This window comes from Caenorhabditis elegans, chromosome III (genome assembly GCF_000002985.6).
Source record: "Caenorhabditis elegans chromosome III".
Taxonomy (NCBI): domain Eukaryota; kingdom Metazoa; phylum Nematoda; class Chromadorea; order Rhabditida; family Rhabditidae; genus Caenorhabditis; species Caenorhabditis elegans.
The window spans coordinates 7,860,363-7,883,357 of record NC_003281.10 but is presented as its reverse complement, the minus strand read 5'-3'; the positions used below and the strand labels follow the sequence as shown (position 1 = coordinate 7,883,357).

Genomic DNA, 22,995 nt, shown 5'->3' with positions numbered 1-22,995 from the left:
AGTAATATTTACCGGATAATCAAAAACCTCTGCGAAAATCGATCATAAGAGCAGAGAAAAGAAAAATACGTCTAAATTTTATCTATAAATTGGGCTTCTTGTTCAAAATATTTCGAAACTTTTTCCTCGTTTTCTAGAATAAAAATGATTTAAGCAGAAATAAGTTGCAATAGATTTTCCTTCAAATTCAGTAAAAAAATGAGTTTATTTTTGGGCAAAACGTAATTTTTCCGCGAATTTTAAAATTCTAAATTTTCTAGTGTTTAGTAAAAAACGTTTAGATATGAAAAAATTATGCTCATTCCGAATCTGTTGCAATAAACTTTTATTTTCACAGTAAAAACAGTTTTTTTCAGGTCACTTCAGAAATGTCAGATCGGAGAAGCATTGACGAGGTGATGGTGCGAGCTGCAAAAAACGCAAAACGAGAGGAAAAGTTCGATCTGGGATTTTTTAAATTCATTTCACTGGCTGGACACATTTTGGAGAGCTCCTGCAAGCATTCAGAAGATCAAGAGGATCCGAGTTGTTTGGTAGGGGAAAATTTCTGATTGAATAGTTTATTCGCAATTCTAAAACAACTTTTCTGCTAATTAACAACAAAATAAAAATGCTCTTGCCTAAATGTGTTCATTCAACAGAAATGCAAATATGACCGGGAGTTGAAACTTGAAGAGCGCCCGGAAATGGTATTCGCACGAAATTCTCTGACAATCCAGTTCGGTCGACTCGGTTCTATCGAATTCAACGCGCTGGATGCCCTCAAAATGGTTTGTGCGGATCGTCTGCCCGATGTAAAAGTTGGTGCGTCGACAGTATGGCAATCTGCAAGACAAGATCGGATTCAGCAAATATCGGAACATCAGAAGCCGTTTGACTGGACCTATACTACACATTACAAAGGAACTGTGACTGGGTGTCAGGTTAGTTTTTACTTCAAATATATGATATTTAATATTACCCCAAGTTAAAATTAAAAAAATCAGTTGTGTCAAGTATTTGGAGAAAAAAAATGAAAAGTAAAATTTCAGAATAAAAATTTGAAAATTTCTCCAGGTCACTCCTACAACTGAACGAATCGATATGGAACGACTGAAAAGACGCGACGAGATTTTGTTTTCATCGAGTATCACATTGTTTGAGGACGAATTGGCAGATCATGGAATCGCTCAGGTTTGTAATATTATTCAGATGCAAAATGTCCCGATTTTCGATCGAAAAGTAGGGTAGCCGGTCTCCAAGCGATCGATTCTCTATAAGGAGTACTGTAGTTATCAACATTTTATTGTTGTTTTCCTATTGTTTTCTGTTTCTTCAAAACTTGATGTATTTATATTTTCACATTTTTCAAAAAATAAAAAGAGGAATATAACTCATAAAATCACTCGACAATGAGGAGTTGGCAACTACAGTAAACCTAGAATCGCTTCAAGACCGGTTACCGTATTTTTAATGCGAAAATCGCAATATTTCGCATCTGGGTTATCATTTACTATATATAAAGCGCTTATTCCGTTTGTCCATAGTTTGTAGTCTATGTAGTCTTTGTAGTCTGCGAAGTTTTAGCTTCTGGAGGGATAGTGAGTTGGGGTTAGTGTAGGGATATAGTCGGCGTACTGTAGTGGTACAATGGTGGTACGGTAGGAGTACTGTATGATTACGGTAGTCTCAGAAAAATTGGTTTTCAGCTCCAGAAGTCGGGCGCCGCGCCGGAGGTGCGGTCCACGGCTGGTATAAATATATTCATTTTTCAGCTTTTGGCGCGAGTTCGTGTCATGCGCGGATACTTTTTTGTCCTTCTTCGCTTCTACATGAGAGTTGACAATGTTCTTCTCAGGTTGGCCTTTTTGAGAAAATTTATCTGCTATAGGAGAATTTGCTTCAAAATACCACAGAATAATAATTTACACAATTAACAGAGTATGTGACACCAGAATTGTTGGCAACGAATTCGATGGACATGTCATTCGTGAGTGGCAACTTCGAGAAGCAAAGTACGGGAATCTTGGTCACGTTGATCCGGAGGAATTATTAGATGTAGACAGAGCATGGATGCATCTTCCAGTTGTTGAAGAGCACTTTGATCGTGTATCAGTTGATCGTGAACGCCTTTTTTGAATTGTCTCATTAATATTTTCAAATAGATCTCTCCTTTTTTCCACTAACATTTCGATTGTTCCTGTTTTATTTCAATTTTCGTGATACTGGCTTAACGATTCGGAAATAAAAATTACGTTCGTTTGTCAAAATTTCGGAGTTTTAGAATTCATAAAACTATCTCCGATGAGAAAAATTAAAAACTATGAGAAGCTAGAAGCAGGCGCAAATTTGCAATTTTTGTTAAACAATACGGTGCCCGGTCTCAACACGACAAATTTTTGTGAAATGCAAAAAGGGAGCGCCTTTAAAGAGTACTGTATAGTTTATCTAACGATTTGTTAACACTGATGTATATATACAACACATGTACAACATTAGAAATACATAAATTTGAAAAACTCGGAATATCACTAAAAGTGTCTAAAGACGCACACCTTTTTGAATTCAACAAAAATTTGTCGTGTCGAAACCGGGTACAGTATTTTTAACGGTAAAATCGCAAAATTTCGCGAGAGCATATGTTTTCCTCTGGTTTCTCATGTAAAATGTGCAAAAAACCGAAACCCACTCAGATTTCAAATACACATACACACACTCATCTACACATTTCTTTTGTTGTCTTTTGTCTGGAGCTCACTTCATCCATCGAAATGACATTTGCTCCCCGCCCTTGATGCAACACTCTTCCATCACACCTGTCTCTTCTTTTTCTTATTCCTTCTTCCCGCTTCGACTTCATTGCTGATTCTCACTCGTTGCGCCAAGTTTACAATGCAATTGATCTGCTTCTTCCTTGAGCTGTTGTCTTGTGAAATAGAATGCATGAGAGATTGCACTCATCCTCCCTCGCTTTCTCTCAAAACGGTGGAGGTGATCGAGAAAAAACATCGTTTTTGAATTGGTTTCGATTTCAAACCTTTTTTTTGGGTTGATCTGCTTTTTATCTGACATCTGACCGGATTTCGCAATTGAAATTTGTCACACTTTCCATCCAGATTAAACTTGAACTTTAGGAAGTTTTTTGTTCTGCAATCGTTTTTCCTTTTTACTGTGTTTTTGAAAATTGTGCCTCTACAATGGTATGTCACTTTATTCAACACACCTATGTACAGTACCCATCAAAAATATTTTTGTGAGTTTGTAATACTGAAAAATCTGATAGATATGGAAATTCAAACAAAAAATGGGCGGAGCCTAGTTTAGTCTGAAATAATGATACAACTCTGAGCAGACCTATATATAGCTATAGGTAATTACAGAATGATTTTGAATGCATGTATGAAGTCGAAAAATATAAAAAATGTTGGCTCCACCCAAATCTTGGTCATGTAGCCTTATTCGTATTGCATATGGTTGTACTCTTTGCCAATTTTCTCACTTTAATAGCAAAAATTATTTTCATATTTTGAAAATCTATTGAATTAACGTATATACTATGTTTAAGAAAAACTGCATCTGATATGTTTTCTTGAAATTAACATTAAATACATTTTGATAAGTCGATGAAAGGTTAAGGCCAAAGACTTTCATCTTGCACAGAGAGGTACATGCCTTCTAGTTTATTTGAAGACCCGTGCGAAAGTGCTTTTTAAAATGTCTATAAAATGAAAGAGTAGGTGCAGAAAATAGTGAAAAGATCAAAAGCTTCCAAATGATCTTCGACGCATTTCGTTCGTAGTTTAATGGGAACATCATAACTTTATATTTCACGGCCAATTTGAAAAACTACCTAGAAAATTGTAATTTTAATTTTTTTTTCCGGAATTTTTCAATTTTCTGAAACGAATACTCACTTATTCGGATAAGTCTCACAGCGAAAAATTGTTGTTTTTTAAATTTTGAACGTTTTGATTTTTTGGTCAAATTGAGATTATTATTTTAACAAAAAATCTTTAAAAACACAGAAACTCCCTAATAGTATTAATTGACACCGAAAATAGCAAAATCTGATATCAGAAACTTTTTTCTACTAGGAGACCCATCCTTATAAATTCGTATGCATTTGTGTACGCGCCTCAAGATTTGGTGTAGTTACAATATATTATTGTTTTTTCTGAATTAAAAAAAAATGGTAATCCATAGTTTTCCAACATATGTTTCTCCATGGCTCAAACAACATCTGGCACCGATTATATTCCGTTCTTTTTTCATCATGACTATAGCTTTTCGGAAGAAGAAGTGACAAATGACATCCCATTTTCTAATTGTTCTATCTCTTCCCTCTCACGTTTGACTCGTACTTTTAGATTGAAAGTTTTTATCATATTGGGTTCAATTTAAATCCCTTGGTCATATTATTCAGTAAAATTTCATCTGCAATTTTTTATCTAATTTCAATAAAACTCGTTACTTCCAGGAATCATTGAAAACCCCTGTTAAATACAAAAAACAAGAGGCGATGGGCAGGAGTAGAAGAGCATGAAGAAGCATACACATCATAAGGTATTCAATTATTTTGTTGAACCTCAGACTGCTCTAAAACCTTGCAATATAATTCAGGCTTATGGAGATTCAACGGGAAAAGAACCTTTAATCGATTTACAATCAATCAAATTATGGCTAAACTCATTTGGAAATCAAGGACACTCTTCAGAAGCTGTTCTAAATGTCTTGTTCACATTAGGAGTAAATTTTTCAAAATCAGATAATGTGCTGAAATTTGTGATTTCAGGTAATTCTATTTGTGATCTACCAAGTTGCTTCTCTACTTCATCGAATGAACAAACGAGTTGAGAAGCAGTTGGAGAGTAGAACAAAACAACGAAAAGTGACTATTTTTGTTTTTAATATATGAAACAGTGAATGTTTTCAGGTTGAAGTTGCAGATAAACATGTTGGAGATGAAATGGTTTTTACAGATCTTCATGAAAATGTCATCAGAGAGAGAATGGTTTGTTTAGTTTTAATGAAATTTGGGGAAATCTTCAGCTTTAGCGCTAAAAAATATTTTTATTTTCAGATTCCATACCGCATGCCAGTGATAAACGATGACATCACTCTTCGGAATTCTCAAATTTTCTACGAAGAGATGAAGATGAGGAGAAGTTGTCGACAGTTCAGCTCAAGGGATGTACCATTAAAAGTTATTCAAAATTTATTAAAAACGGCTGGTAAGAACTAAAGAAATGATAACAATTATAGTCACTCATTTTCAGGCACATCTCCGAGTGTTGGAAATCTTCAACCATGGACGTTTTGTGTTGTTTCAAGTGATTCAATTAAAACAATGATCAGGAAAATCTTAGAAGCGGACGAACGGGATAACTATGTCTCTAGAAAGTGAGTTATTTTTCATCTTTGCCAGGTCTTCAACCAGTCTCATATTTTTGGGTAAAAGTTGTGCTTTAAAGATGAAAGCCGTAACTATTAAAACGTAGAAAGTTCGGTCCAGTGATAAAAAGGTTTTATTTAAAAAATAGTCAAATCAAAAAAAAAGCCAAAAAATCGTAAATATACAGGGAAAGGACTGTGAGGCTAATTCATCTACGAAAACTGATTTTAAAAGACTTCTTTCCAGAAAAGGAGCTTCTTGGGTAGTTGATGTATCACAATTACAAGACACGTGGCGGAGGCCATACATTACAGATGCTCCATATCTATTAATTGTTTGTCATGAGGTTTGATTCAAAACAATCTTAAAATCAATCCTCAAACATCTGGTTTTCAGATATTTCGTGACGTGCATAGTAAAACAGAACGGGTATTCCACTATAATCAAATAAGCACATCAATTGCTGTTGGCATCCTTTTGGCTGCAATTCAGAATGTTGGATTGAGTACTGTAGTGACGTCACCGTTGAATGCAGGACCCGATATTTCAAGAATATTGAGGAGGCCTGAGAATGAAAGTGTAAGCAGATGATAGAGTATAGTACAATCCAAGTGGTTAATTGCAGATACTACTGCTACTTCCTCTTGGTTATGCGTCAGAAGACGTGCTTGTTCCAGATCTCAAAAGAAAACCGGTCGAACATATCACCAAACTATATTGATTTTGTCATTCACTTTTCATCTCCCATGTTCCTTTCAGATTTTTTAACATTTGAAATTCATTTTTCTTAATAAAATCAGGGTTTATTTTTATTAGAAACTCGTACGATTTTTAATAGTTACACTGGTTTATATTAAGGGCAGGTTACAAGCTTTAAAAAAAGATCAAACATATTTTATTAATTTTCTTGGAAAATAAGAAAACAAATCAGGGGCAGGGGGTGTTGGAAATCAGTTTGTACAAAAACCCGGATCAACTGTGATTTCGGCAGGTGTGAAATTGTTTTGAAGAAAGTTCGGAAGGATTTTGGGAAGGAAAACGACACGTAGAGAGAATGTGATACACATTGGTTGGGTGAAAATGACAATTTTCAGTAAAGATTTTTAAAAAATTTCGAAAAGTGATTATCGTCCATAATCAAGCATAAAATCATCAACAAAGTCATCTGCATCTGGCTCAGTGAGCCAGAACTTTGCATTTCTTCGAACTCTTCTTGATTGACGAGCAACTGATGCACATAATTGAGCTTCGTTCATATTGCACCATCCACATGTTGCTTGACAATTTTCAGCCATCCATTGACGACGGCGGGTACAGAAGTTCTGTCCACGCCAGTAGGCACAAGATATGTGACGATCATGACATCCTGAACTCATTTGGTTTTATAATTACATAGGAAGTTTTCGATTATTATGATAAAACGCAAAATATTTCAAAATTGACTCAAGTAATTCCACCCAGTTGAGACTAACTATTAGAAACTAGGTTTTCATTTTAGGTAGACGGGGAGGCCTCTCTGGGAATTTCTAGATACACCTGCTCGTTGAGATTTTATAAAATATCCCATTTTTGCTACTCAAAACACACCTCTATTGTTATCATTAGACTGACACAATCCACAAGATTTCCTACAATATCTATTCATGTAAACTGTATTTGTTCGACACTCATTCTGACGAGACCACTGATTACAGCATGGATCTTCGTTGTAGCAATTCTGAAATATTAGACATTTTGCACGTGTTCCAGTGAGGATTAGCTTACAGATTGTGGGGTTGTGGCTGGTCTCTGTTGCTGTGGTTGCTGTTGCTGGGGCTGCTGCTGAGGTTGTTGAACAGTAGCCACTGCAGTGGTTTGCGCTGGCTAAAAATATTAATGTTTGAGTTTTTTTAATACGGGTATAAAAGTATATAATTGAAATTTTTATCAAGTATGGATTCATGTTCAAAAAATCTGAAACTTAAGCTACATAAAAAGTTGTCGTACCTGTTGGAACTGTTGTCCACCTCTACACCATCCAGCAACACATGTACCCATGTAACAAGAATCTAATCCTTCGAATCCACGGCACAAACCACCTGGCTTCACCTTTGCCACGCAATGTGGATTGCCACGTGTATCACAGAACAGATATTGAGATCCGCAGTTGGCATTATTACGGTTACACGTTGGACGAGGAGCATAGTGATACAAATTATCAGTGTAGGCATTCGAGAGACCTGAAGAAAATTGGAAACTTTTTACACTTTCAAATTTTTTACAAAGTTAAAAATAATCTGGAATCGTTGTTTTAGTATGCTAGTCAATTAATTCACACTTTCCAGTAGACTTTCCAGACAGCATAATAGAGCAAACTTACCATCACGATTAATTTTATCCCAAGGTCTCATTTGAGCATAACTGAAGTGTTGAGAATTGGCACAAGCGGCAATGTCTGGTGGATATTGCTGAAAATAAATCTTTTTACAGTAATTTTTCATAACTTTAACGAACATTTTCTCTTGCAAATCTATTCTGGTGATTTTGTCTCCACATTTCCCAAATAAAATCGACAAATGTGTGATGGAGGAAGAAGACTGGGTCATTTGCAGATGTTGATGGTGGTTTCATGTCTCCGCCCATCCATAAATGAATTGATGCATGAGTATACTCAAGCGCTCCAAAATAGGGACGGAATGGGCATCCTGCAATATTTCAAAATTTTAAGTAAAATTCGATAAATAAATAGATTACCTCCTTGTGGAGCAGTGAAAGCCATTACGCTAACCAAATCATTTTGTGCCATCAAATTATTAATATTTTGTTCAGTGAACATTTTCCCTTCAGTAGCCATTCTTCTAATAATATTAGGCCTTCCTTCAAGTGTTCTGAATCCAGCAAATGGACCACTAACCAATTGACCAGAAGCATCAGTCATTCCCATAAATTGTGGTCCAAACATAATAGAGTCTCTTGGATCGGGAAGATATGATTCTAGAACAGAATCCCAATATGGCATAGATATTCCTGGATCAATCATTCTAAGAGCAATTTCCATTCTTTTCATGTATTCTCTATGCCAGACAAGGAAGCCTGGACCGGAATGAGCTCCGGAGGCTGAGCCAACTTGTCGATGCATTACTGAAAGACGATCGTATTCTCCTGAACGTTTCAATTGTATTAGGGCATTGTGCCACCGTTGTCGTTCGTTATCTGACATCATTCTAAAATTTTGTTTGTAAATTTTTTGTAAATTAGATGAAATATGTAATACCTATACTCTTTTCTATATGCCATTAAGTAAGGTTGCCCATTTGGTAGGATACATCCATTTGCCATTCGTCCCTAGAATTTTTAAATTTTGTTTTATTTTTGTTTTTCAAGCATTTTGTCTTGAACATTTCTTCTTGGAAACATCTTAGATTGCCAGAAGTATAATGGCGCGAGGAATGTACGATTTAAATAGTTTAAAATGCACAGTTACTTCGCACTTGGTACAAACTTTTTGAACAAGTGGTATAAAAAATATTAACTTGATTCAGAATTTGCCAAAATTAGGTTTAAGACAAACCTAAATTTTGCCCAAGTTTGATCTAAAGAAAATTATTTAGGAACTAATTTTGACAAGAGTAAGATTAAACTTAGGTTTATCTTGAGGATAGCTTGAACGAACTTCAGCAACTTCGGAATCAAGGTAATATTTTTTGAGCCTAGACAGACTAGACAAGAAGTTGAAAACAAATGCCAAGTAGTAAAAATGAAAGTAACATTCAAACAAACCCCCATATACGGACAGATGCATGCTATATTCATGCATCCTTGAGCTGATGGAGCAAATCGTGGTGGATTTGATGGAGAAAACCCCTGAACTCCTGGAGCACCTGCATTGAATGCCTGCCGTTTTCTAATTGCCTTCCGTGCAGCACTGTCCCATTCTTGGAGCATATGGCATGTTTGGACCATGTCTGAAAATTTTTTATTCTTTGTTTTTTGAAAAGGAAAGGAATTGGTAATTGTTTTATGTTTTCTAAATTTTTTATACTTTTAAACCTAGTTGTGAGAAACATTAAGAAACTTATAAAATAGTCAATTTATTTTTTGCAAAAGTATTCTGAATACCCTACCTGAATCAGGAGCCTGTGAGCAATTAAAGTCGGCATGTACTGTGCTAATAACTGCCAGTGTGCCGGAAAACAAAAGGAAGGCACGAAGCCGACCCATTTTTGTCTGAAAAGGGATCTTTTGAGAGCATAAAATAAAAATAGATGACGAGGATGACCATGAGGAACCAAATAAAAAATCCGAACTTGGTAATGTTCTCCAAAAAATCATTTCTGGTGAAAATTTGGTTTGACCTTCTGGTAAAATGTTTAGTGATTGATTTTTATGTAAGAATGTTGACAAGGAATGAAAATAGACAACAAGAAATACAACTTGATTAAAAAATCATTATCTGTACATTTTGATATCTCAACTATATTCTACTAAAACGATTGTCCTTTCAAATAGGCTAAGCAATGTGCTACAGAAAGTTCACAACTAGAGACGGGAAGCTTTCAAAGTTAGAGAGAAAGTTGGCAACGTTAGACTGAAAGTAAACAATGTTCCACAAAAGTTTGGTAGTCGAAGTTGAAAAGTTGACAGAATGCTACTGAAAGTGCTGAAAGTAGTCCTAGATTTTTAGGTATTCATTTTAAAAAAATCTCTCAAAACCTTCTACCATGATTTGAAAAAGTGACCGAATAATTCAGAATTTCCAATTCTGACCATTGCCTCCCACTTTTCTCTTCTAGCTAAAAGTGAAAAACGAGAGTGTATACAATATTGGGAGACAGTATAAGAAATTCCATTCGAATTGACCTTCGTGCGTCTCGATTGCGTATTCTTTTTATTTACACCTTCTACCTCAAAACTACAAAAATAGCTCATTTCTCTGTCCACCCTCTCTTAATTTTGCGCTATTTTATTAAATTTTGCCGGTTTCTTTGGGATTCCTCGTTCAGATGCTAATTGTTGATTCAATTCAGTTTCGAAAGTTCACGCGTCGGAGGGGGTGGAGCCAATTGTTTGGCGAACACATGATGGTTGCGAGGAAAGATTCAAGAGAAAAAAAAAATGATAAGATCACCTCGAGAAAACCCTAAAATTTGAAGAAAAAAACGGATAGAATTCGTGAAAAGATTGACGTCAATTTGATGATTGCGCGACGATCACGGCCTAGAAACAATTACATAGAATGAGTCAGTAAATAGTCAAATGTCTAGTAGGTCAACTAGGGAAACCTTGCAGATATGAATTTCAGAATTTTTTTTTTCAGAGTTCAAAAATATTTGAAAAAGTACCGCGAGCAACTCTTAATTTTATTTAGGTCAAAAACTAGCTTTGCTATGCTATGCTCAACATTTTCTTTAAAATCTTTTCTTTTTTGGAAAAAAGATGTAAGCCTGAAGTTTAAATAGCTGTGCAAGAATGTTTTCAGACTTTTTCAGAATATTAAAAATTGAAAAAAACTTCCAGAATGATCACCTAATTATTAAGCATCCTACAAAATCAAAAACCCACAAAAAAAAAGATTTTGGAACAATTCTACATACAGGTACTGAAAAATTTCTGATCGAAATTTGAGGTGTTAACTAAAACATGACTCGTCAAGAAGGCTGAGTGTAAATTTAGAACCTTTTCTTGTTATTTTGAAGTTTTCAAGTTTTCAAGCTTAACCTGAACTATTACATACCTGAGCCTTATCATTTAGCCTGATCAAGCCTTCTTCTAAATTAGTCTTTCATGAACTTTCTCTATTGTTAGATTTTTGGAAATTAGGTGATTTTTAAATAACATTTTTCTCTTCTTTCTAACCTTGTAGTCTTAAAGTATCAATCCGCAAAAGTCACGAATTATATAGAAAAACATGCCGAAAAAAATGCGAGAAATTTTGAGAAAAACAAATAAAATTCAAAGTTCAAGGTGATCGGGCAGCGACAAAATGACCACTTTCGCCTTTTAGTAATTCCATTTGGGAATAGTAATTAGTATTTTATAAAATCTATGAAATCGCAAAAAAAGAAATGCCCACTGGGTCTCGAACCGGTCGGTTACAAACCTGGTTACTCTTTCAGTTTTCGAAGCAAAAAACTATTGTGGGTGTTGATGTAGTGGTATGGCGATGTGGGGAAAAAGAGAGGGAGTTCAAATTATCCAATGAAAACCGGAACTAAACCAAAACAAAACATCCAGAACGAGTAAGGGAAACTACTGTGGATTGCTTTTCAAAATTTTAATCTTGAACGGAACATGAAAAAGTTTGTATGTGGATAAAATCAAAATCAGGATAGCATTTTTGCAGAAAAATCGGAAGTTCGTGTTTGATAAAAGATATGCATCAATTTCTAGTGATACGACACAACCTTCACCTACATTTTACTTTTTTTTTTTACAAATTCAGTAAACGAACAAACTTCGACAGTGAGAAAATAACAAGAATATTTTTAGAAATCCCTTGGTTTTGAAATCAAACTATGATACTTGACAAAAATGAAAAATTAATAAGAACTGCTGGGTCACTATCATTTTGATGACCTCTGACTTCTACTTTGGAGGTCAGTTATAAGAGTGGGCGGAGTCTTATCTTTTTGTGTAATTGACAACGTATGTCTAGTGCACTTTTAGACTGTTTTTCTCTTGTCACATGATGTTAAAAGTTAAATTCCGTGTAAGTACCAAGGAATGGTTTTGAAGTAATTTGAGATGCTAATTTACCTCAAAAAGACGTTCTCCCAAAAAAAAGATGGTTCCTGAAAGTGTCGAATAATTGAAATAGATAACTATTTTCAGATTGAAGCCTAAATGTCTTTCTGCTGTTTTCAGTTTAAAATTTCATTCATAACCTCATTTTTAGTAAACATACATTCACATACCGTCACAATTGGACCACTAGCGAACATATTTGTGTAAAAATTAATTAGTAATGCCACGCCAATTAATTGTGACTTTTGAACTGTCAGAAGCAGTAAAAATGTATGATTCATGGTTCGGGCAAGATTTATTTTAAATTAAAATTTTAAAACAAATATCTTAAAAATAAAACTTGTGGGAAATATCTCAAAAACACTACTACCAAGGGTGTCGGTTTTTTTTTTAATTTTCAAATGATCTAAATATCTGAAGTTTAGGACAGTTTCATTTTTCATCAAAATCACTATATCTTTTCCATTTAGTTCCTTCAAAAAATGAGCTTAAAAATCGAGTTTTTCAGATGCTTCCTACCCAAAAATCGAAAACTTTTCGATGAAACTGTCCTAAACTTCAAATTTTTTTAGATCATTTGAAAATAAGCAATATTTCAAACATTATCATGAGAAGAGGTAGAAAATCATTTTAGGTTTTTTAAACTTATTTGTAAACTTTACAAACACTCAAGAATGAACCTCACAATCAAAATTTGGTCGAAAAAAAAACCTGACTGCTCAGGAAATAATTATAATAATGGTAGTTTGCAGAAAAATATCAGCTGTAGCGAAAAAAATTGGAATAACTATTTTAGAGTAAATTAGAAAATTTTTTGATTTGGTAAAACATTAAAACGGAAATAAAAAACTAATTAGGTTTTAATTCAATTTAAATAGTAAAAACAACATAAAGCAAAACAAAAAGTTTACAAAATGAAAAAGGGGGCCTGTTCCATCGAAATAAATAGGCTGAAATTGGGGCAATTTATATTTTTGTATTTTTTCGTTCGAAAAATGTGTAATACTGTATTTGTATTACGTTTTTTGTAACATTCTTGTCTCCTGCTTCTCCCTTGTTTTATCAAATATTTTCCCATCTAAATGTGTGTGTTTTCGAAATGTTTTTCTATGCCAATTTGAGTGAAAACAGTATGTCTCTAACCTTTTTTTGGTGGTGAATGTCCGACGATAAAAATGAGAAAAAGCTGTAGTAGTTGTTTGATTGATAGTACGGGTTCGTGAAATTCGTCTGATTTTTTAAATGATACGGGAAAGAAGGAAAAGGGGTCAGTGTTTTACACTTTGGGTGGCATTGAAACAGTTAAAAGCTGCTGGTAAATGCCATGATAACTGCTTCTTGTGGTCAAAAGAACAGATTCTTGAACTATAAAGCTTTTTAGAGTGGGACCAACAGAATTTTTGATAGGATATTGCATTTTAAAAATTCAGAAGTATTACGCTTTAAAAAATCTTCCACAAGATGCATAGCTTTTACAAGAGATAGCAAACAATTGTTGACGTGCAATATGTGAGACTACTTATTTTTGGATAAATACGCAGATAAGGATCTCTTGGACTGTTATTTTCTTTTTTGAAAACCTGCTTGAAAACAGCTGTGAGGTCAAACTGAAGCGTTTTGTGATGACTATAGTACAGGAAAACATCAAGTTGTTTTACAAATATCTAGAAAGACAAACTTTTGATACTTTACTTGTAATCGATTTCAAACCAAAAATAGTTCATTTACAGATAATTAGGGCCAAGGTTAACAATACAAGAGGAAACAAATTATTTGTCATGTTCAAATGTGTTGTTTTTTGATTGTGATTGTGTTGTTGTTGTTGATTGTGTTGTTTTGTGTTTTGATTGTGTTTTGATTGTGTTGTTTTAACAGGAGTACTATTTTCTGAACAGTTTGGAAATTTAAATTTTAAAAATTTTTTATTCAGATAAATTTTTCTAGGCCAAAGTTAACTTATTATTTAGAATGACAAGTTTGGTATAAGCAGAAAGCCATTCCTTGCCGAAAAGTTCTTCCTGACAATCAAATTCCATGGCTAATTTCTAAAAAATCTGGTTTATCAAAAGTCTCATTCCCGTAATATCTTCATTTATTTTTTCGTGTATTTCCTGTAACTCCGAATTTGTCAAAATTGTGTCGAAAAGGCCAATGATGTGATCAAATAAGCAAAATAAAAAGGCAAACACCAACCAAATTGAGGGTATGATCATCAAAAAATACAAGAAGAACATCATCAATAAAACTGGTTTTCGTACTGATTTTTACTTCTAACATTTCAAAAAACAAGTCAGTGTCTTCTTCCTTTTTGAATTGAACTGATTTAAACGTCATGACTTGTCCTGCCAGAATGATAATCTGGAACAGTTTGAGGAAATGGAGAAACACTCTTGAGTATTTCAGATTCTATCAAGTTTATCCAAAAAAAACGTATAGCACTTGGCAGTTTCATGGAATTAATGTTCTACCAGCGGATCTTCTGAGTTAGTCAGAAACTTCACACAGTTACGCAAATCGGGAACGCACTTCATTTTAAATTATTAACGTTTATTCTCAATTTTCATCCAAAATCACAATAAAAGGCAAACGAAAAACATACAAATAAGCAGGATGATTAGAACGAACCCAATAATTGGTCTGATCAGTTTCATGAGATCTCTCCAGCTTTTGTTGCTTTCTACAAACTATTTTTTTATAGAGAATTAGTGTTTCAGTAACTCACCTTCTTTTTTAATCTGAACCTTTTCCTTGAACGTATTAGGAATGTATTCTTCAATCACAAATATTTTGTTGAGTTGCTGTGGAACTGGGCACTTGTAATAGCTGCCACATAGCAAAGACGAATGGAGTACAAGAGTTAAACCGTTTGTATACATAAGAATTCCAATCAATTTAATGCAAAATGGAATTTCAGAAACCGATAAAGGAAGTTTTTCTACCAGATCATGGAGGAATATCAGTTGAACATAAAAATGAAGCATCATCAAGAGAAATGTTGAAGATAGCGAATCGATAAAGAACGTCATGGATATTAGAGATGCTACTACCTGAAATTTATTTGAAAATTATATTTGGAAACTCTGGATTTATATATCTCAAGCTTTATCTAGTGTAAAAATAAATTCAAAAATGTTTGGTCCAAAAGTTTCTAATTATTTTAAAACCTTTAAAAATTATCCAAAAAGCTTGAAGACTTACTATACACGGTGTCACAACTGCCGCTTCAAACAAAGGGGAATGCCGTACAAAACTGACAGTAACTGCCAGCATAGACCAAGTAGAGCCCAGATCAAATCCAGTAATTGGGGCCGATGAAGTGATGTTTCCGTTTGTGTAGTAAAGTGCTGAGCTTGAGACGTTTTGGATTTTGAAATCCGATATTATTCGCTTCATTTTTTGTTCTTCCCAGCCTGAAATTGTAAGACCGTATTATGTTTGAATTTTTCTGGAACTACATTGTTCACTTTAACCTCATGAAAATAATCGCGTTGTTTTTTGTCTCGTTTCAAACTTGTATAAGGCAATTTGGTCGCGGCCAAAATCAAGTCTTGTGAGAGTTTTTTGGAAATTTTTTTAAGCCCCCCCCCCAAAAGTATTTTGATCTGTTTGTTCTAAAAATCTCACGAACCAAAACTCAGTGTTGGTGGGATGGCATATAAATTCTGAAGTTGTACATCAGCCATTGTTGATGTTGAAAACAAATTGATTGCACACTTATTCAAATCGTATGGATAGTCGGTAAAATCAAATGCGCATCCGACTTTGATTGAGAATGTTGGATACATTTCAACTTTTGCTCTATCTTTCCCCATCATTTGAATTATGACATGAGCACTTGTGGAGAAATCAAACGCCGATCCCAGACCGGATGCACTGAAAAAGCCTTTTGAATTTTTAATCGATAACGAGTAGATTACCTGTTGGAAACTTTTATCTTCGGCTGCCATACCTGCCATTTTTTTACTCTTGCGTATTGAATATTGTTGAAATCTTTTGGATCCCAGACGAGAAATTCGTCGAACCATCTCTGAAATGTTTATTTTTCTATGATAGTTGTTATTGAATGAATGAAAATTTTTCAGACCGGAATAATATGACCGAATATCATAATTAAAAACTCAATTTTTTGAATTTTTCAAAATCTTCATTCACCATTCTGCTTTTTTTGCTTAAGTGCGAAAATCAAATTAGCGAGATTCAAACTTCTGACACACCGCGCACATTTTTGTAGCAAGAAGTTTCAAAAGCTGCCGAAAACGTTAAACTTTCAAGTTAGACAGACACAATTAAAAAGATTATTTACACAATTTGTACCAATCTTTTTTTTTCTTTAACTAACCATATAAATATGTCCATGAACTGTCATTGTCTGCTCTCTTTGATTAATTGACACGTGGATGATATGCCAATGAACATCAACAATTGTAGGAAATGATGCATTTTTCATTGGACGATTTTTTGGATTATATCCACGAAATATTTTCTGTTCCAATGCACTTTGGTGCTCGGAGTAAGATTTGTTGAAAAACGCTGCAAAATTTGGAAGTTTCGTGAAAAAATATTTTCAATAAAAAAAAACTTACACTCAGCATCTCCATCATCCGAATCAATTCCTTGTTGTTGAGAATTCACATGCTTTTTTTGAATGGGAAGATAAAAAATCAATATAAAACAAACAAATATTATAATTTTCATTTCACTGATACCTTTACTTTTTCTAAAAAAAATAAAAGTATTCAGCTAATAAGTTTGAATGAATTGAGTGGGTGTCGCTTCCAATTGTTTATTATTTTCATTGTTTATTAACTGTTTATGTATTGATTCAGTTCAATTGATAAGTATCACATTTCAACTTTTAGTAACTTGATGCTCAATTTTATGGTCTTGTTGGAAACTGAGAGACGATATGAAATTAACACTAGTGGAAGCTGGAACCAGAAATCGATCAAAAATATACATGAAAGTTTTTTTGTACTTTTTAAAATTGGTATTTCAAAAAACATTTGAAATGCCTAGCATGGGTAGGGCTGATCGAAAATTATCGGAAATTCGATATTTCGGCAACTATTGAGTGAAATTTTTGAAAAAAAAACACAAAAAATATTAGCAAAAAACTAATTTTTACTGTGGTATGAAGAAATTTTTTCCCTCAAAAAATCTAGACACTTCTCCGCCGTTCCCCACGGTGTGCAATAATATTTTGGAAAGTGTTTGCTCTAGAAATGTAGCTGAAATTATGAAACCATGAAACTATAAAACTATGTGCGCTTACGTACTTTGTTGAAACGGCAAGAATCAATGAACGACATACTTTATTTTTCAATAAATTAATTTCAAACAAGATTAATTATCCTGGTAAATCACACTTCTTTACGATCTCTTTTTGATGGGTATATTTCAACTCTAACAATCCAATGTGGAAAGTCAGTTTATCATCAGGAATAATACTGTTGAATGCAAGATTCATTGGTGGAATTGGCCATACGATTATGCGATCACATCTTTGTGGTACTACCATCCGTTCCCAGCATCTGTGAAAGATCACAATATAGGGAGTTATTATATATCTTTCAACGTTCTTTACATAACATGAGTAGTTCACAAATGCTCATCATAAAAAGCAATTCAGTTTTCCTTTCGGGACAGAGTTTCTGCTTTTGGAATTGATCATGTCATTGTTCAAAGATCGCTGATAAGAAAATGAGAATTGAAAAAATCGACTTGTTCACTACAACCATTCGATGATTTACACAAATTGAAAGGACGAGGAGGTACATCCCGATTTTTTAAGGTTCAGAATAAACTGTTCTGCAAAAGATACAAGAAAATCTTTAAAAATAATAAAACACGACTACATCCAAGCCACCTGAAAAAATCATTTTCTTATCATTTGAACTGAAATTTCTTAAACTACATTGACAATAATCGTTAGTTTCTTAAATAATCAAAAAATGATGAATTTACTCACAAAGAGCACAATCAATTTGAAGAATTTATGAAGAATGAGTGTTTCAGGTCAGAGAAAGTTGTGACTGACTCGTTTTTTGTTGAAAATTTTATATATTTCGTAAAAAAGTTTTTATAAACCTATTGATCTCAATATTCGTATAAATTCTATAATCTCATTTCAAAATGGCAAAAAAATTCCGTAAGTTGTATTTTCTGCCATAATTCGATCGTTTTTTGAAAAGAGGAATGTCCTTCGTGAGAATTTTTCTAAAATTTTTCCAACTGATTTTAAAATTAAGCAGTTTATTCCCGTCGAATTCGACAATCAAATATCCCAATGAATTGACAACTCTTCCGAGTTGTATGTAATCATTGTATGCTTCCTTCAAAAACCTTTTACCCAATTTTAGCTTTATTTCACCCATTTTCCCGGCGGCTTCATATTGTTCTACTATGTATGGTGAGTATTACTTTTACCAATATGCCAAAAATTTTGGTAACTTTTTCTTTCCAGATCGGATTTTTCTGCACAACTTTTATGAGAATTCATTTTGCACTGACAATGACTTGTATGGTTAATTCTACTGCTTTAGCAGTGGAAAATGAAATTAAATTGGCCGGAAATTCAAATGTCTCTGAAATTTCTATTATAGAGGAGGTTTGTGAAACGAATTCAGATTTATTTTGTATGTATTGTTTTCAGATTAATTTGGGATCTAATGGTCAATGTGGTTTGATGGATGAAGATGGGCAAAAGAAAGTTGTTGTTGATTATGGGGTACAATTGTTTTACTTATTTGAATCTGGTATATTCTAATTTCAGGGTGAATTGGTATGGAACAGCTACGAACAAAATCTTATATTTTCTGGAACATTTTGGGGATCACTTATTACAGTACTCCCTTCAATGTTCTTCATTGAGCGCTTTTCTCCACGTCACGTACTTCAAATTTCTGTAGCCCTTTACATTTTGGTTACCGTAATAACTCCTTTTTTGGCGACACATTTCGGATATTTTTCAGTTTTCCTGGCAAGAATTGGAATGGGGTTAGGAGAGGTACAATGTGATCAGTTGCAGAATAAATACTTATGAAAGTTCCAGGGTTTTGTATTTCCTACGAACAATGCAATTATTGGGAATTGGTTTCCCAGCTCAGAAAAGAGCACAGCTTTATCAATTTTTACATTAGGTAATCAAATTGCATCAGCTGCAGGAAGTCCTATGGTAGCAGCGGTTTGTGCATCTGATTTGGGATGGCCAGCTACTTTTTATTTTGCTGGTATGTGTAGGGAATTGAAAACTTAAGTTTTGTCGGGATTTTTCTACCTAAATAATCTTCAAACTTTTATTCAGACAACTTTTCCTGGATTTCATATTATATTAAATTATTTCCAGGAATATTTGCTACTGGATGGTCGATTCTCTGGTTCTTCACAGCATCTAGTCATCCGGCAAAAGTAAAAATGATGACAAAGAAGGAGAAAGAGTACTTATTGGCAAATGTGGTAAAGAAAGTGCACAAGTCCGAAGTGAGTAACAAATTTTTTTGGGAATGTACTTACCGTAGTAAATAATTCGAAATCCAAATAACTTCGAGACAAAATACAAAATAAAAAAATTAAAGTATCTTCTCATACAGGAAAACGTTTTAGCACTCTAGTTTTAGAATAAAAATCATATCATGTTATTCTGAAACTTTCAGAAAACCCGTTCGATTCCATACTCTAAAATTCTAACTTCTCCTGCATTTCTTGGTCAACTTCAATGTCATTTCTTTGTCAATCTTTTCATGACACTATTTCAAATTTACTTGCCTTCATATTTCAAAGAAGTTCTACATTTGGGCGTTATTGCTGTAAGACACTCAACATTTCAATATTATTTTTTATTTGTAATCATTTCAGAATGGTACATTTACTGCAATTCCCAACATCTTCAATATGATATTCAAAGTTGTTTGGGGTATTGGAATAGATAAATTAAAAGAAAATAAGATTCTCAGTAATACTAAAGCTGTAAAGGTATCACATGGTGTTGGTCAGTTGATTTTTGCAAGTTTCCAGAAATAGTATTTATTTCAGCAAGTTTTGGGAGTTCCTTCTCACTTATTTTACTTGCATTCTTTGTCGATTGCTCTAATCCAACAACTGGCCTTATTTTCTTCTGTTTAATGTGAGTTTCGATACTTTTCAGCGACTTTTCCAAATTTAAAGTCTTCAGGTATAGCTCAATGGGAACATTTGTGAGTGGATTTTACACATCACTACTCAGTTTGGCACCACAATATACTGCAACCATGTCTGCAATTTCAATGTTTGTTGCAATGATTGGTAGATTGACAACTCCTGCAGTCATGAGCATGTTCAGAAAAGACGTAAGCTATTTTAGAGATTTTTGACAAATCTACTTGCTATCCATATTCTTAGGGAACCGCTGCGGAGTGGCAGAATATCTTCATAGGATGCTCACTGGCACATATTTTCTCTGGTTCAATATTCTTGTTATTCGGATCAGGAGAATTACAAGATTGGGCTAAAGTTGAGGATGATCAGGAGATGAATGAGAAAGAGAAGCTGAAGACAATTGAGAATGGTATTGTAGTTGTTGAAGAAGTAGATGTCAAAAATGAAATGAGCGCCACGTTGGTGAAAGAGGATTCGCTGTGTCTTTGATAATTTACATAATTTGCTGATGATTTTTTTTTTCATTTAATAAATATTTTAAAAACTTCTTTAATAAGATAATTATAATTTATTGATTAAGAATGTGCGAAAAAGACAGAAAACTTGTGAACATAAGATCAATTGTTGAGAAGGGTTTGAAGAATTTAGGCACTCGTCTCGTTTTCTCCGTCCACGCCTCCCACGTAGAGAACGTTGTTGCATCTAAAGTTAGAACATTTTTCAAGATTTACTACGATATAAATGTGCATAAGATTGTAATAACTTTAGTTTCTACGGCTTGAATTTTTTCTTTTAAAAAATGCACCAACCGGATAAGAATCTCTCCGAGATTTCCTTGACTGTTTCCGTCAATGTACTCCTCGGCGTGAGCCAGCTGCAGATTCATGTAGGAGTCGACAGCAACAAGGACACCTTAAACATTTGGCGCTTTTGGTGAAATATTTCATTATGTCAATACAAACCTTTGTACTCCATTCCCCACTTCAGTTTGCAAACGACAAACTTTCCGGTGAGACTGTTGAGGAACGGTTTTGGGTTCACTGGTTGAACTGCGGACATTTCTGAAATATTTTTAAATAATATATTTTGAAACGAGGGATATCGAAAATAGTGAAGGACACAAGTAATTTAAGCAATAAAAATACATTCAAAGCGTTTCCGAATCACAATTGTTATGTTTGAACAATTTAAGAAGTTTAAAACCCATCTGACGGTTTTTTCAGTGAGATGGAAAGATGTATCTATTTTCTAATAGTGACAAAGTTGTTTTAATAAACATAAACTCAACAAAACACATTTAAAAAGGTTAAAACGCTGCGAAATCCTCCATAAAAATGAAAAAAGAACCTTGAATTTTCGAAAGTTGCGCTAGCATCAGATAATACGACATACTGCAGACTGCGTATGCGACACCATACTTGACGACATAAAATTAATCATACCCATGCATCATGCATGAAAAAGATGTGGGTTTTGGTTTTTTAGTTAATTTAAACTGAGTATTTGTATTTTCCGCTTTTTCAATGTCCTTGTACTTTTTGAGTTTTAATAAGTTATGCTATCTAAATATAGTTAACTTCTCTTCAGCCTCGAATATCCTGCTAAATGGCTTTCGGACTACTGTAGATGATAAAACAGTTCTTTATATAAGGCTCTATTTCTTCCAATTCACAACATTTAACAGGCTCCATCAAAATGTTATCGTCTTTATTTTTCTCTTTAACTGATCACCCTTAAAATCGATAATTTTCTCACCCCATAAAAACGCTCGTTTCAAAGTAGAAGATGAGTGAGACGCCGAGAAAATAGAGAAGATGCATTAATGCAAAGCTGTGACGTCATTTGGTGTCTTTATCCTGTTTCTAAGCTTCTTTCTCATTTTTCCATAAATTTTTCCAAAAAGTAAAAAAAAAAACTGGAAAACATTTAAAAGTTGCTTAAACCATTCGAGTTGTCCCATCTCAATAGTTCCTTTTTTAATTATCGCAGTTTCTTGAAAACTTGATCAAAAAATGTCGAATGATGCAAATTCTCAGAGATAAAGCATTGACCACGAGTCGCCCTATCACTGTCTCTCCATTTTGCGTCTCTTTGTTCATTTCTTTTCGACTGTACTAATTCCAATCATTCAAATTAACGTTTTTCAGGCAAGCAGAAGCAGAGTTTCCAGATTTCTGACTCAACAAATATCATGACACAGGTAAATTATTTAACTTTTTACAAATTACAATTAAATATTCTCATATTTGTGAAAAAAAAAATAATTTGAACATTTTCAGTACGTTTTCGAAATGGGCATGACATGCAATGGCTGTGCAAATGCTGCGCGAAAAGTTCTAGGAAAGCTTGGAGGTTTGGTTTACTTTTTGTTAATCAAATTAATCCTATTATTCTACAGAAGACAAAATCAAAATTGACGATATTAACGTGGAAACCAAGAAAATCACAGTTACAACTGATTTACCAGCATCTGATGTACTTGAAGCTCTGAAGAAAACAGGAAAAGAGATCAAGCAACTACAATAAATGACCCTTTTGATTGTCTCTTTAATTTCTATCCGAATGGTTGTGAATATCGTTATTTTTTGACATTTCTGTAATTTTTGTATTAATTTATGACTCTTGCTTGTAAAATTGTCCTATTCTAAAAATAAACGCATTTTCTAAACTATAGATTTTCTGATGCAATATTTCATTCGAGTTCTTTTAACCGAAATAGAAGGTTTCAAATGTAAACACCTTTTCATGCATTGAACCTTATCCTTATT

General features: G+C 33.8%; 7 protein-coding genes across 7 annotated transcripts; 4 read left to right on the top strand and 3 right to left on the bottom strand.

Moving 5' to 3' along the window:
• The first annotated feature begins 357 nt into the window (after positions 1-357).
• On the top strand, positions 358-2,245 carry ZK688.9 (TIP41-like protein). Its single transcript, NM_066312.8, has 5 exons — positions 358-533; positions 642-923; positions 1,057-1,173; positions 1,755-1,837; positions 1,920-2,245. The coding sequence occupies exons 1-5, from the start codon at positions 369-371 to the stop codon at positions 2,116-2,118; spliced, it is 846 nt and encodes a 281-aa protein (NP_498713.3). The 5' UTR covers positions 358-368; the 3' UTR covers positions 2,119-2,245.
• Positions 2,246-4,455: 2,210 nt separating this feature from the next.
• Positions 4,456-6,182, top strand: sup-18 (Iodotyrosine dehalogenase 1 homolog). Its single transcript, NM_066311.6, has 9 exons — positions 4,456-4,542; positions 4,600-4,725; positions 4,772-4,867; positions 4,913-4,990; positions 5,060-5,210; positions 5,256-5,379; positions 5,618-5,717; positions 5,768-5,950; positions 5,997-6,182. The coding sequence occupies exons 1-9, from the start codon at positions 4,519-4,521 to the stop codon at positions 6,090-6,092; spliced, it is 978 nt and encodes a 325-aa protein (NP_498712.3). The 5' UTR covers positions 4,456-4,518; the 3' UTR covers positions 6,093-6,182.
• Positions 6,164-9,577, bottom strand: tyr-1 (Putative tyrosinase-like protein tyr-1). The gene is made up of 10 exons (NM_066310.7): positions 9,475-9,577; positions 9,131-9,315; positions 8,625-8,695; positions 8,105-8,574; positions 7,865-8,055; positions 7,731-7,818; positions 7,358-7,590; positions 7,136-7,234; positions 6,959-7,088; positions 6,164-6,737 (listed from the first exon to the last, which is right to left on the bottom strand). The coding sequence occupies exons 1-10, from the start codon at positions 9,569-9,571 to the stop codon at positions 6,496-6,498; spliced, it is 1,806 nt and encodes a 601-aa protein (NP_498711.1). The 5' UTR covers positions 9,572-9,577; the 3' UTR covers positions 6,164-6,495.
• A 5,043-nt stretch (positions 9,578-14,620) lies between these two features.
• On the bottom strand, positions 14,621-16,869 carry cup-4 (Acetylcholine receptor-like protein cup-4). The gene is made up of 7 exons (NM_066309.6): positions 16,678-16,869; positions 16,434-16,624; positions 16,012-16,121; positions 15,723-15,967; positions 15,293-15,504; positions 14,817-15,141; positions 14,621-14,771 (listed from the first exon to the last, which is right to left on the bottom strand). The coding sequence occupies exons 1-7, from the start codon at positions 16,787-16,789 to the stop codon at positions 14,665-14,667; spliced, it is 1,302 nt and encodes a 433-aa protein (NP_498710.2). The 5' UTR covers positions 16,790-16,869; the 3' UTR covers positions 14,621-14,664.
• A 1,200-nt stretch (positions 16,870-18,069) lies between these two features.
• slc-17.3 (putative transporter slc-17.3) lies at positions 18,070-20,778 on the top strand. The gene is made up of 12 exons (NM_066308.5): positions 18,070-18,242; positions 18,454-18,503; positions 18,558-18,701; positions 18,747-18,821; positions 18,867-19,100; positions 19,146-19,323; positions 19,440-19,573; positions 19,747-19,899; positions 19,949-20,081; positions 20,126-20,216; positions 20,265-20,418; positions 20,471-20,778. Exons 1-12 carry the CDS (start codon positions 18,227-18,229, stop codon positions 20,714-20,716), a joined length of 1,608 nt encoding a protein of 535 aa, NP_498709.2. The 5' UTR covers positions 18,070-18,226; the 3' UTR covers positions 20,717-20,778.
• Positions 20,779-20,783: 5 nt separating this feature from the next.
• snr-5 (putative small nuclear ribonucleoprotein F) lies at positions 20,784-21,288 on the bottom strand. The gene is made up of 3 exons (NM_066307.7): positions 21,190-21,288; positions 21,037-21,139; positions 20,784-20,929 (listed from the first exon to the last, which is right to left on the bottom strand). The coding sequence occupies exons 1-3, from the start codon at positions 21,284-21,286 to the stop codon at positions 20,872-20,874; spliced, it is 258 nt and encodes an 85-aa protein (NP_498708.1). The 5' UTR covers positions 21,287-21,288; the 3' UTR covers positions 20,784-20,871.
• Positions 21,289-22,372: 1,084 nt separating this feature from the next.
• cuc-1 (Copper transport protein ATOX1) lies at positions 22,373-22,892 on the top strand. The gene is made up of 3 exons (NM_066306.9): positions 22,373-22,427; positions 22,507-22,579; positions 22,626-22,892. Exons 1-3 carry the CDS (start codon positions 22,419-22,421, stop codon positions 22,751-22,753), a joined length of 210 nt encoding a protein of 69 aa, NP_498707.1. The 5' UTR covers positions 22,373-22,418; the 3' UTR covers positions 22,754-22,892.
• The last annotated feature ends 103 nt before the right edge of the window (positions 22,893-22,995 follow it).

Excerpts from the sequence above, each read along its gene's own strand:
- ZK688.9 (NM_066312.8), top strand. The coding sequence starts at position 369 with ATGTCAGATCGGAGAAGCATTGACGAGGTGATGGTGCGAGCTGCAAAA. Across the intron at positions 534-641 it reads AAGAGGATCCGAGTTGTTTG|AAATGCAAATATGACCGGGA; the intron begins GTAGGGGAAAAT and ends TTCATTCAACAG. Across the intron at positions 1,838-1,919 it reads GTTGACAATGTTCTTCTCAG|AGTATGTGACACCAGAATTG; the intron begins GTTGGCCTTTTT and ends CACAATTAACAG.
- sup-18 (NM_066311.6), top strand. The coding sequence starts at position 4,519 with ATGAAGAAGCATACACATCATAAG. Across the intron at positions 5,380-5,617 it reads GATAACTATGTCTCTAGAAA|AAAAGGAGCTTCTTGGGTAG; the intron begins GTGAGTTATTTT and ends ACTTCTTTCCAG. Across the intron at positions 5,718-5,767 it reads TATTAATTGTTTGTCATGAG|ATATTTCGTGACGTGCATAG; the intron begins GTTTGATTCAAA and ends TCTGGTTTTCAG.
- tyr-1 (NM_066310.7), bottom strand. The coding sequence starts at position 9,571 with ATGGGTCGGCTTCGTGCCTTCCTTTTGTTTTCCGGCACACTGGCAGTT. Across the intron at positions 9,316-9,474 it reads CTCACAGGCTCCTGATTCAG|ACATGGTCCAAACATGCCAT; the intron begins GTAGGGTATTCA and ends AAAAATTTTCAG. Across the intron at positions 7,819-7,864 it reads ATAGATTTGCAAGAGAAAAT|CAATATCCACCAGACATTGC; the intron begins GTTCGTTAAAGT and ends ATTTATTTTCAG.
- cup-4 (NM_066309.6), bottom strand. The coding sequence starts at position 16,789 with ATGAAAATTATAATATTTGTTTGTTTTATATTGATTTTTTATCTTCCC. Across the intron at positions 15,505-15,722 it reads CCCACCAACACTGAGTTTTG|GCTGGGAAGAACAAAAAATG; the intron begins GTTCGTGAGATT and ends TTACAATTTCAG. Across the intron at positions 14,772-14,816 it reads GGTTCAGATTAAAAAAGAAG|AAAGCAACAAAAGCTGGAGA; the intron begins GTGAGTTACTGA and ends AATAGTTTGTAG.
- slc-17.3 (NM_066308.5), top strand. Across the intron at positions 18,702-18,746 it reads AAATTTCTATTATAGAGGAG|ATTAATTTGGGATCTAATGG; the intron begins GTTTGTGAAACG and ends TATTGTTTTCAG. Across the intron at positions 19,324-19,439 it reads AGCTACTTTTTATTTTGCTG|GAATATTTGCTACTGGATGG; the intron begins GTATGTGTAGGG and ends AATTATTTCCAG.
- snr-5 (NM_066307.7), bottom strand. The coding sequence starts at position 21,286 with ATGTCCGCAGTTCAACCAGTGAACCCAAAACCGTTCCTCAACAGTCTC. Across the intron at positions 21,140-21,189 it reads GTGGGGAATGGAGTACAAAG|GTGTCCTTGTTGCTGTCGAC; the intron begins GTTTGTATTGAC and ends CAAATGTTTAAG. Across the intron at positions 20,930-21,036 it reads CTCGGAGAGATTCTTATCCG|ATGCAACAACGTTCTCTACG; the intron begins GTTGGTGCATTT and ends TTCTAACTTTAG.
- cuc-1 (NM_066306.9), top strand. Across the intron at positions 22,580-22,625 it reads AGTTCTAGGAAAGCTTGGAG|AAGACAAAATCAAAATTGAC; the intron begins GTTTGGTTTACT and ends ATTATTCTACAG.